This window comes from Paralichthys olivaceus, chromosome 11 (assembly GCF_024713975.1).
Source record: "Paralichthys olivaceus isolate ysfri-2021 chromosome 11, ASM2471397v2, whole genome shotgun sequence".
Taxonomy (NCBI): domain Eukaryota; kingdom Metazoa; phylum Chordata; class Actinopteri; order Pleuronectiformes; family Paralichthyidae; genus Paralichthys; species Paralichthys olivaceus.
In genome coordinates, this window is record NC_091103.1 from 309,366 (window position 1) to 321,761 (window position 12,396).

Below are 12,396 nucleotides of genomic sequence, written 5' to 3' on the forward strand. Positions count from 1 at the left end.
GGTTGTGATCATGGTCCAGGATCAGGATCCACCATCAGGTTCTATGGTCCAGGATCAGGATCCACCATCAGGTTCTATGGTCCATGATCATAGTCTGGGATCCACCATGTGGCTGCAGCTGTGATCCTGGATCTACAAATGATGAGCTCAGATTTCAATTCAATTCAATTCAGTTTTATTTGTATAGCACCAAATCCTAACATCCATGATCTCCAGACTCTTCACAGAGAAGGTGAAGAGCTTCAGATCTTCTTCATGTAGAGAAACCAACAGGTGAACCATGAGCAGCACTTTGAGTCTGTGGAGGAGAAACTCCTCATTAACAGAGAGAAACCTCAAGAACCAGACTCCACTGTATTAATTATTAATTAAAAAGTGAGTAACAAATGTAATAGGCCGAGTGGTTTGTCTCTGACTGCTGTGGTGAGAGCATGGTCTACCGCCACACCAGGCTACACCTGGACCCAGTTAAACCTGGACCCAGTTAAACCTGGACTCAGTTAAACCTGGACCCAGATAAACCTGGACTCAGATAAACCTGGACTCAGTTAAACCTGGACCCAGTTAAACCTGGACTCAGTTAAACCTGGACCCAGTTAAACCTGGACCCAGTTAAACCTGGACCCAGTTAAACCTGGACTCAGTTAAACCTGGACTCAGTTAAACCTGGACCCAGTTAAACCTGGACCCAGTTAAACCTGGACTCAGTTAAACCTGGACCCAGTTAAACCTGGACTCAGTTAAACCTGGACTCAGATAAACCCAGTGTGGAGACATCTGCCAACGTATGCACACGTTGTTTTGTAATTTAGCCGTCCTGACAGATAGAAGTCGTCCAATCCTCTGTCCTCTGCAGCACAACACGCGAGAGACGGCGAACAGAGTAGCCGCGCTCAGCGCTCTGATCTGATCGTTCCCGTTTGTGGAAGTTGCCGTGACGATTTGTCTGAGTGTTACAGCTGTGTGGAAATTACAACGTGGTCAAACTGGGCTGTTCTGACACCGCACTCAACAACATCTATGGAATCATTTGCTCCACGCTCATCATGGGGGGGGGGGGGGGGGGGGGGGGGGGGGGGGGATTTAAAAATGTGTTTCTGGTTTAAACAGACGAGACACTCCTCACCTGGTGTCGGTTCAACACGCTCAGCGTTCCTAACGCAGCGCGAGTCTTTCTATCCTCAAACTGGATCACGGGTCTTCAGCCCCATCACATACGCACTGAACACGATACGCATCATGTGTGAAGTCTGCTCGTTGGTCAAATGTTGCTCTGATGTTCAGTTCCAGTGTGAATGATATATCTGGAGCTGTTTTTATGATAGAGCTGGTTTGATCCAAACACGTGTGTGATGGTGGATCAGCTGATGATTAAAACATTATGAGGTCACAGTCCAGCTGTCATCTTCTTCTTCTGCAGAAACACTTTGATCAACTTCTTCTTCACTCATGGAAAACCTGGTCCTCACATGATGATCAGACGATGTGGCTCCTTGTTTGGATCCATCAGACAAATACAAATGAAACTTCATTGATTGGTTGATTTCAATGGAGAAACCAAGTATTTATTTCTTCTCTTGAAATCAGACATCACTGTGCAGAACGTTCCACAGGAGAACATGAAGGAGAGGAGAGGAGAGGAGAGGAGAGGAGAGGAGAGGAGAGGAGAGGGGAGAGGAGAGGAGAGGAGAGGAGAGGACAGGAGAGGAGAGGAGAGGAGAGGAGAGGAGAGGAGAGGAGAGGAGAGGGGAGAGGAGAGGAGAGGAGAGGAGAGGACAGGAGAGGACAGGAGAGGAGAGGAGAGGAGAGGAGAGGAGAGGAGAGGAGAAATCAAACAGAAAAACATCAAAACATCAAAACATAAAACATAACTTAACATTAAACATCCAAAGCTATGAGAGTAAAGTTTCACGTTTTACCAAAAACTAAATTCTTGAGTGCGATGCGTATCATAGTGATTTTCAGTCCGTACATGACGGGGTTGAACAGCGGCTGACAGGTGAGCCAGTACAACGATAAGAAAATACGCAACATATTTGAAACATATTTCATATCAAATCGATTTTGTGCAATTTCAAAGAAACAGCCACAGGAGAAGTTGAGCAGCGACACCAGGTGGGGGGTGACGGTATTGACGGCTTTTTGTCTCGTCTGTTTGGAACCAGAGAAACAAACTTTTAAAATCTTCACGTACGAGTAAAAGATGAAAAGAACCAGGAAAACAGTGGTGAAAGTGTAAAATATTCCATAAAGATTATTGACTGTGGTGTCAGAGCAGGAGAGTTTGACCACAGAATAATTATCACAGTAAACTTTGTGAATCATGTTTCCACACAGCTGCAGGGAGACGCTCAGAGAAACCAAAACCAAGATGGCAACAAATGGATAAAACCACGATAAGGCGATGAGCAGGGCGACTCTACTGGAGGTCATACGTGTGTTGTACTGCAGAGGACAACAGATGGCCAGATATCTGTCGTATGACATCACGCACAAACTACTGAACTGAACACTGGCATAAGTATAGAGACAGAAGATCTGCAGGAAACACAGAGGAAGAGAAACCGTGTGACTGTCCGAGAGAATCTGAACCAGGAGCAAAGGAAACAAGCCTGTGCTGCCGTACAGTTCATTTACAAACAGGCTGCACAGAAACACGTACATAGGTTCATGGAGACTTCTGTTCATACAGATAACTACAATCAGCAGCACGTTGGCACAAACGATCAACAAGTACACAAACAACACCAGCACAAAACACACGTGTTTGAAATGTGCAGTGTGGACGTACGCAGTGAGGACGAAATATGAAACACGTGTGGAGTTTAACATGACGAATAAAAGATTCATATGAAGAATTAACGATAAAAACTCAAACCTGCAGGAAAGTTTTTTCAACTGTTCTTTACAAAGACGATAAATATTTCAAAGCCATTTCATGAAGTTCAGTGTAAACAGACAATAAATGAAACCCGGTCGTTAACGGAGCATCGACACAGATTCACTCAGTGAGTGTGAGTGTGAGCGTCAGCGGCTGCTGCAGCTCTTTTTATAACTGACTCCTCTGTTCAAAATAAAAGCATCAGATTAAAACATGACTCACAAAACAAAGGTTGTGCTTCTACTTTGAAGACAAGTTGCCAAACAGGAAGTGATTCTACAAGTGGCCGTTTGTGTGTTGTATGTTGTTTTATTCTTTTTACTATAAAATATGAACATTTGATGATTCCTTTGTTTTTTAAATAAACTATCAATTAAAAAATCTGAACTTAATCAACAGTCAGATTTAAATATTATGTTTTCATTTCATTTCATTAGCTGACGCTTCCAAACCAACAATAAGTAAATAAATAAATAAATATAAAAAAATTTTAAAAATAAAATAATAAGTGCATTCAAACCCAGAACAGCAAGAAATCGACAATTTGCTTCCAACTTAACTAACTAAACAATTGAGCTTTTTATATTCACTGACAATATTTATTTTATTGAACAAAAATATTGATTTGAGTATTAATGTGTGTTTGAATTCATAAAATGACACAATGGTTGAAAAGCCTTCCTCCACAGGTTGTGAAGACTGTGAAGGCCTCATTATTTGAGTCTGTGTCATGTTCAGGGACTCCTCAGTTTTTACAGCCACACAAAAGCAGTTCAACAGTTGTAGAAATATAAAACCTGCATTTTCCCACATTTACTGTAAATGTTTTTCTTATTGATAAAATCTAAAGAAACTGTTGGTGAAGTTTGTTGACTTTAATCAGAGAAAATGAATGTTGAACTGCAGCCGTTAGCCAGTGGACACAAGAAGATGATGGACTTGTCTCTGTCCTCGTCCTGTTGGATCTGAGTGCAGCGTTTGACACCATAGATCATAAGATCACAGAGACTAGAACAACATGAAGGGATCAGAGGAACATCTGACTGGTTTCAATCATATTTATCAGATAGATTTCAGTTTGTTAACGTCAACAATGACCCCCCCCCCCCCCCCCCCCCATGCACATGCAAGTTAGTCATGGAGTTCCACAAGGTTCTGTCCTTGGACCCATACTCTTCACCTTATTTATGCTCCCTTAGGCAACATCATCAGAAAGCACCACAGACTCTTCCATTGTTACGCAGACGACACCCAGCTGTACATTTCTCTGAAGCCTGATGAATCTAATCACTTAGTTCAACTTCAGGAACGTCTCAAGAACATCAAGGCCTGGATGAGCCAGAACTTCTTACTTCTAATTCAGACTGAGGTCGTTGTCATTGACCCTCAACATCTCAGAGAATCACTGTCTGAACAGAGAGTCACCTTGGTGTCAGTTTGTCCTCCAGCTCCACTGTGAGGAACCTTGAGTTATGTTGGACCAGGACATTTGACCAACACATAGAACAAGTCTCTAGGACAGAGTTCTTCCACCTGCACAATATTACGAACATTAGAAACATCCTGTCTCAGGAGGATGCTGAGAAACTCGTCCATTTGTTCTCTAGACTAGATTAACTCTTTATTATCAGGACGTCACAGGAAGTCTGAGAAAAGTCTCCAGTTGGTCAAAGTGCTGCAGCAGAGTGCTGACAGGAAGTAGAAGGAGACATCATATTACTCCTGTCTTCTCTACATCAGCTTCCTGTAAAATCCAGAAGATCAAGATCCTGCTCCTCACATTTAAACCTTAACAATCAAACCCTTCATACGTCAAAGAGCTGATAACACCATGTCATCCAGAAAGATCAGTTCACTACCAAAACACAGGTTCTCTGCATCCACATGATTCTTCACCTGAGGAGATGACTGCTTCCTGTTTAACTAATTAACCCATTAACCAGTAATGTGTGTGACGTGTGTCTTAAAATTCAATTTGAATCTAAAATGTCACCCAGATATTTAAACTAAGAAACTATCTTAAATATTTTCAGCCTTAAAGAAAATGTCCCGTCAGTCCACTGTGTGATGAAGGTTTGATAGTTTGTCAAACATCCGGAGAGGACACAAGAAGACAGTTTTGTCTCTGACGTCCCCTGATCTGAAAGGTTAAAAGCGGCAGAGCAGAGTCTGAGCTCAGTGATTCTGGGCTGAGCTTCAGAAGAACTGTCATGAAGGCAGTGGTGAGTTTCAGGCTCTGTCACAGTTGTTTTCTTGAGAATCTTTTTTTTTGTGGAGTTTCCCTGAATTCTGTCCACGTGAAGAGAATCATGATCAACTCCACCATCATTTCTTATTTCACTCTGGCTGCGTATGTGGACTCTGGACTGTTGAGATACTTGTTCTTCATGATGCTCCTGTCGTTGTACTTGTTGATCGTTTGTGCCAACGTGCTGCTGATTGTAGTTATCTGTATGAACAGAAGTCTCCATGAACCGATGTACGTGTTTCTGTGCAGCCTGTTTGTAAATGAACTGTACGGCAGCACAGGCTTGTTTCCTTTGCTCCTGGTTCAGATTCTCTCGGACGTTCACACGGTTTCTCTTCCTCTGTGTTTCCTGCAGATCTTCTGTCTTTATTCTTACGCTTGTGTGGAGTTTTTTAATTTAGCCGTGATGTCGTACGACAGATACCTGGCCATCTGTTGTCCTCTGCAGTACAACACACGTATGACACATAGAAAGATTATAGCGCTCATTACTGTCACATGGATATATGCCTCTGTTGTATGTTTAATTCCATTAGCAATGATTGTCCCTCTACAGCTGTGTGGAAACATCATCAACAAGGTTTACTGTGATAATTATTACATCGTCAAACTGTCGTGTTCTGACACCACGGTCAACAACATCTACGGGCTCGCTGCCACCTCTTTTATAATCTTATCTCCTGTGTCTCTGATATTTTTCTCCTACCTCAGGATTTTAAAAGTTTGTTTCTCTGGTTCGAAGCAGACGAGACAAAAAGCCGTCAGCACCTGCACCCCCCACCTGCTGTCGCTGCTCAACTTCTCCTTCGGGGCTTTCTTTGAAATCATGCAGAGCAGGTTCAACATGGACAAAGTCCCCAGCCTGTTGAGAATCATTTTATCTTTGTACTGGCTCACATGTCAGCCGCTCTTCAACCCCTTAATGTACGGACTCAACATGTCGAGGATCCGCATCATCTGTAAAAATCTCTTCTTTGCTTGAACTGTCTTTACTCCTTTAAATCTGTTGTGATGCTGAAACACCACAAGAGGGAGACAAAGCTAAAGCGAGTGTTGTGATTGTTTTGCTTCTGTAAACAAAAGAAACGATGATAACCAACTTTTTATCAAACTGACTCTCATCAGATTCTTTATTTTATATATTTTATTTCTTCTTTTGCTCTGAACCTTTTGAATCCATCTAATGACGACTGCAACGTTTTCTACATTTACAAACAAACAGTGGAGAATAGTAAAAATGGATTTAAAGGTTTTTATGTTTCCTGTGTATTATTCTAGAAACTGCTTTGTTGTCTCAATGTTATGAATCATACAAATACATAACATGTATAAAGTAATAAAATAATGTAAACGGAAACAAAAGTCAAATCATTAAAACAAATAAAACAACTCATATATAAATAGACATCATGTTTGTACCAATGTATGGAGGACCGAATGTACCAAAACACAAACTAAAGACATAAAATAGGTGATTGCAAAAATGATCATATTCATTCTTCTGAATTCATTAAAACTGAATATAAACAGTGATCAGGATCCACGATGTGGATCTATGATCCACCATCAGGATCCACCACCAGGATCTATGATCCACCACCAGGATCCACCATCAGGATCTATGATCCACCACCAGGATCCACCATCAGGATCTATGATCCACCACCAGGATCCACCATCAGGATCCACGATGTGGATCTGCGAGCGATAAGGCCCAGAGACTCCGAGGAAGAAGTCAAGTCAGTAACGTGTTGATGAGACATTCGTTTATTTGATGTGATGAGGAGGGAGCAGAGGAAAGAGAAGCTCCATGTGTCATGTGTTCCTCCACATTCTAAAGCTACAGCAGCAGAACTCAGAGCTGATCTAAGACGAGTCTGGACCAGCTCTCACTATAAGCTTTATGTTAAAGGAAGGTTTAAAGCCGACTCTTAAACGCAGAGCGGGAGTCTGCCTCCTGAACTGAACCTGAGATGATTCCACAGGAGAGGACTTTTACTTTTAGAGACTTGAGGGACAACAAGTTAGTCTGAATTCTGGGAGCTCAGGGCTCTAGTGGTGATATGGTACTTTGAGCTCTTTAAAGGTTGATGGTGTCATATTATTAATGAGGAGGAGAACTTTAACAGGAAGCCAGTGTAGTGAAGCTAATACAGGAGACATGTGGTCTCTGTCCCTGGTTCTTGTCAGGACACGTGCTGCAACATGTTGGACAAACTGCAGAGTCTTTAACGACTCAGTGCTGGAGCCTGATAATAAGGAATTACAATAATCAGGTCTGGATGGGACAAAGACCTGGACGAGTGTTTCTTTATGTTTCTGAGACATGTCTGATTTTAGAGATATGACGTAAGTGAAAGAAGGCGGTCCTAGAAATTAGTTTGAGTGAGAATCAAAGGACAAATAGGGATCAAAGAAGACTGTTTCATTGGAAGCGAGGGTAATGTCATCTAGCGCAGCGTCATCATTAGAGGATGATCTCTGAGGTGTTTAGGGCCGAGTGTTAGAACCTCGGTTTTATCTGAGTTTAAAGGTTCAGTAGAATTGTGTGACATCTAGTGGTGAAGTGTCATGTTGCAGCTTAACACCCCTCACCCCATCCTCCCCTTCCAAACATGATAGAGAACCTGTGGTAGCTTCAGTTGTCATAAAAAGTTTGTCCAGTCTGGACTAATGTAAAAAACATGGCAGCCTCTGTAGAGAGGGTCCCCTTGATGTCTGTAGAAAGTATTTAAATATAAAGTATTTGAATATGATGTAAATATAAAGGGTCTTTTCTTGGGTAAAGAAAACTACAATTCATATGAACTATTGAAAATATCATGAGGATTATTCTACATTCAATTTCTTCCAATAGATCCTCTCACCTGAATCTTACGCACTGGACCTTTAATACGAGATCACTGCCAGTCATCCAGGTTTTATGTCCTTGATTCACGCTTGAAGTTCAGTTCATTGATTTCAATGTGTCCTGATCATGTTTCCTGGTGGAAGCATATATAATGACAATGCAACTCTTCTAAATCGAATTCCTCTTGAAGGGAACACAAATGTTGTCATTTTGTGGAATTAACACAATCCAACCCCACATTATAAAAGATCATGAAGAACTTACAGAACATTTTAATGTTGCAGTCTGGGGGGAGGAGTTAGAGTGACTGTCTCCGTACTGTGATGAGCTGTAAACTCTGACAAATAAAGTTGAAAGTTGAAGTTGTCCTTGTAATTTTCTCTTTATCTTTATTATTCATTTATTTATTGTTTTCACAGGATCATTAGATCATCAGGAGCAGGAACCTCCAGAGTCTCAGTTGATCGTCTGGAGACAAAGAAGAAACTACAAGGAGACAGAAACTCAGGCGAGACTCATTAAGGTGAAAATGATGAAATCACCATCACACACACACACACACACACGCACGCACACACACACACACGAGAGAATCTGAACATAACATGTTACATTAAAGAGACGAAAATGTAACAGAAGAAACAAAAAGTAAAAAGAAAGACAGACGGAAAGAAAAGAGAGGTGAGATACTGTGGGCGGCTGAGGGAGAACGGTGGCAGTTCAATCCCCAGTCTCACCCGTCTGGATGCTGAAGTGTCCTTGGGCAAGATGCTGATCCTCAAATTGCCGCTGGTAGAATGTTAATAAATGTGTGAATGTGTGTGTGAAAGACAAACTGTGAAGACTAAGAGAACCCACCACACAGGGAGTGGGGGGGGGGGGGGGGGTCAGAATGAGAGATTAGGACCACCTCCACCAATTAAAGAAACCAAACATCTTCATCCTCTCTTCTCTTCCTCATTCTTCTTTCTCACCTTCTGTTCTTCTCTTTCCTTCTTCTTCTCTCTTTCTTTCAGCTCTTCTCTCTCCTTCTCACTCTTCTTCAGCTCTTCCCTCTTTTTCTTCCCCTTTTCCTCCGTTTGGACCTTCTCCTTGTAGAAGTCGGCCTTCGATGGGAGTCCCTGAAAAGAGACAACATTAGTTTAAGAATTTTCTTCCAAATCTAAACATGAAACAAACCTACAATCCATATAATCCAAATCTAAAAGGATCTGTAACGTACCTAAATGTCAATGTTATGCAGGGTCAGAAACTTTACTTCATCCCGCTCAGCAGACAACTTCTCCTTTGTCTCCTTGATCTGGTTTATCAGTTCCTCTCTCTGCTGGAAGCTGACCTTCTGTTCCACTTCCATCCTCATCTTCAGATGTTCAAGCTCCTTCTCCATCTCTTTCTTTTTGGCTCTTTCTGTTTCCAGAGACTGCTCCTTGTTGGCCAAGTTGACTCTGGCCTGATGCAGCGGTGTGGCATTAGAGAGCATCTGCTCCCTCAGAGCAGCGTTCTTATCTGTTAGATCAGTGTTCTTATCTGTTAGAGCAGCGTTCTTATCTGTTAGATCAGTGTTCTTATCTGTTAGAGCAGCGTTCTTATCTGTTAGATCAGCGTTCTTATAAGTTAGAGCAGCGATCTCAGTAGTTAGAGCCGCGTTCTTATCTGTTAGATCAGCGTTCTTATCTGTTAGAGCAGCGTTCTTATCTGTTAGATCAGCGTTCTCATCAGTTAGAGCAGCGTTCTTATAAGTTAGAGCAGCGTTCTTATAAGTTAGAGCAGCGTTCTTATAAGTTAGAGCAGCCTTCTTAGCAGTTAGAGCAGCGAACTCAGTAGTTAGAGCAGCATTTTCAGTAGTTAGCTTCTCATTCTCCTGGAAGACGAGGCTGAGGTCTCGGCAGATGGCTTGAGTTCTGTCAGACTGCATTTGGTCCAAGTGACTAAAAGACAGAAATATCCCTTTAACAGGTGAAAACACACAAAGACCCAGAGCTGAATGAACTCGAGTCATTTACACACGTCTGCTTTTAAAGTCTGTAAAACTACTGTAAAGTAAGATGAAGAAATAAAAGACAATTGTGTTTTGAAGATAAAACTAAAAACCGTTTAACCTGAGTCTCTCCTGCTTAGAATAAAATCTACTTTGTCTCTTGATCAGTTGATTCTTTTTGATGATCCTGGTGTGTGGATGAGAAAAGGTTAATTTATTTTATCTTACCTTATGAATGCAGGTGATCCAGTGTAACAAAGTTTAGTAAAGTATATTTGACTGTGGTCTGTGGAGGTTTAAGGACCTTTTCAGGAGGAAGATCCTCGTCCGCTAATGGTTGTAGAGTTAATTGTCTTAGAACTGTTTGGAAAGGTGACATCAAAGAACTGTTGCCTTTGTCATGGGACCTGGACTGACACATCAAAGCACTCACTGTTTAAAGTCTAGTTAAGTTTTAAAGTTTTGAAGTTTTGAATTCTTAAAGTTTAGAAGTGTTTAAATTCTTAAAGTTTAGAAGTGTTTAAATTCTTAAAGTTTCAAAGTTTTAAATGTTTGGAGTTGTAAAGTTTTGAAGTTTTAAAGATTTCAAGATTTCAAGTTTTGAATTCTTAAAGTTTTCAAGTTTTGAATTCTTAAAGTTTTCAAGTTTTGAATTCTTCAAGTTTTAAAGATTTTATTAAAGTTTTAAAGTTTTAAAGTTGTAAAGATTTCATGATTTAATGTTTTTAATTCTTAAAGTTTTCAAGTTTTTAATTCTTAAAGTTTTGAAATTTTATTAAAGATGGAAGTATAAAGATTTCAAGATTTGAATTCTTAAAGTTTAAAGTTTTAAAGTTCTGAATTTGTTAAGTTTTAATGTTTTAAAGTTTTTATTAAAGTTTTAAAGTTGTAAAGATTTCAAGATTTCAAGTTTTGAATTCTTGAATTCTTAAAGTTTTGAAGTTTGAATTCTTAAAGTTTTGAATTCTTAAAGTTTTGAAGTTTTGAATTCTTAAAGTTTCGAAGTTTTGAATTCTTCAAGTTTCGAAGTTTTGAATTCTTCAAGTTTTAAAGATTTTAATTCTTAAAGTTTTCAAGTTTTTAATTCTTAAAGTTTTGAAATTTTATTAAAGTTTGGAAGTATAAAGATTTCAAGATTTGAATTCTTAAAGTTTTAAAGTTCTGAATTCGTTAAGTTTTAATGTTTTAAAGTTTTTATTAAAGTTTTAAAGTTTTGAAGTTGTAAAGATTTCAAGATTTCAAGTTTTGAATTCTTAAAGTTTAGAAGTCTTTAAATTCTTAAAGTTTCAAAGTTTTAAATGTTTGAAGTTGTAAAGTTTTGAAGTTTTAAAGTTTTAAAGATTTCAAATTTTGAAGTTTTGAAGTTGTAAAGATTTCAAGATTTCAAGTTTTGATTCTTCAAGTTTTCAAGTTTTGAATTCGTTAAGTTTTAATGTTTTAAAGTTTTTATTAAAGTTTTGAAGTTTTGAAGTTGTAAAGATTTCAAGTTTTGAATTCTTAAAGTTTTGAAGTTTTGAAGTGTTTAAATTCTTAAAGTTTCAAAGTTTTAAATGTTTGGAGTTGTAAAGTTTTGAAGTTTTGAAGTTTTAAAGATTTCAAATTTTTAAGTTTTGAAGTTTTGAAGTTGTAAAGATTTCAAGTTTTCAAGTTTTGAATTCTTAAAGTTTTCAAGTTTTGAATTCTTAAAGTTTTCAAGTTTTGAATTCTTCAAGTTTTAAAGTTTTAAAGTTGTAAACATTTCATGATTTAATGTTTTTAATTCTTAAAGTTTTCAAGTTTTTAATTCTTAAAGTTTTGAAATTTTATTAAAGATGGAAGTATAAAGATTTCAAGATTTGAATTCTTAAAGTTTAAAGTTTTAAAGTTCTGAATTCGTTAAGTTTTAATGTTTTAAAGTTTTTATTAAAGTTTTAAAGTTGTAAAGATTTCAAGATTTCAAGTTTTGAATTTTTGAATTCTTAAAGTTTTGAATTCTTAAAGTTTTGAAGTTTTGAATTCTTAAAGTTTTGAATTCTTAAAGTTTTGAAGTTTTGAATTCTTAAAGTTTCGAAGTTTTGAATTCTTCAAGTTTTAAAGATTTGAATTCTTAAAGTTTCGAAGTTTTGAATTCTTCAAGTTTTAAAGATTTTATTAAAGTTTTAAAGTTTTGAAGTTGTAAAGATTTCAAGATTTAATGTTTTTAATTCTTGAATTCTTAAAGTTTTGAAGTTTTGAATTCTTAAAGTTTTCAAGTTGTAAAGATTTCAAGTTTTCAATTCTTAAAGTTTTCAATTCTTGAAGTTTTAAAGTTTTTATTAAAGTTTTAAAGTTTTGAAGTTGTAAAGATTTCAAGATTTAAAGTTTTGAATTCTTTAAGTTTTGAAGTTGTAATGTTTTTAATTCTCAAAGTTTTTAAAGTTTTGAAGTTGTAATGTTTTTAATTCTCAAAGTTTTTAAAG

General features: G+C 38.2%; 3 protein-coding genes across 4 annotated transcripts; 1 reads left to right on the forward strand and 2 right to left on the reverse strand.

Annotated features, from left to right (window-relative positions):
* Positions 1–1,908: 1,908 nt before the first annotated feature.
* On the reverse strand, positions 1,909–2,832 carry LOC109644642 (olfactory receptor 10R2-like). Its single transcript, XM_020110070.2, has one exon. It carries the CDS (start codon positions 2,830–2,832, stop codon positions 1,909–1,911), a length of 924 nt encoding a protein of 307 aa, XP_019965629.2.
* Positions 2,833–5,184: 2,352 nt separating this feature from the next.
* LOC138412021 (olfactory receptor 2A14-like) lies at positions 5,185–6,737 on the forward strand. The gene has a single exon (XM_069534357.1). It carries the CDS (start codon positions 5,191–5,193, stop codon positions 6,109–6,111), a length of 921 nt encoding a protein of 306 aa, XP_069390458.1. The 5' UTR covers positions 5,185–5,190; the 3' UTR covers positions 6,112–6,737.
* A 1,606-nt stretch (positions 6,738–8,343) lies between these two features.
* Positions 8,344–10,338, reverse strand: LOC138412084 (M protein, serotype 6). 2 transcript variants are annotated; one of them, XR_011244591.1, is made up of 4 exons: positions 10,187–10,338; positions 9,203–9,908; positions 8,955–9,101; positions 8,344–8,824 (listed from the first exon to the last, which is right to left on the reverse strand). XR_011244591.1 is itself a non-coding variant. In XM_069534758.1 (3 exons), the coding sequence occupies exon 2, from the start codon at positions 9,893–9,895 to the stop codon at positions 9,203–9,205; it is 693 nt and encodes a 230-aa protein (XP_069390859.1). In that variant the 5' UTR covers positions 9,896–9,908; positions 10,187–10,338; the 3' UTR covers positions 8,344–9,101. The 2 variants fall into 2 exon arrangements, 1 of the variants encoding a protein (XP_069390859.1); XM_069534758.1 differs by having other exon boundaries at positions 8,344–9,101.
* Positions 10,339–12,396: the final 2,058 nt, after the last annotated feature.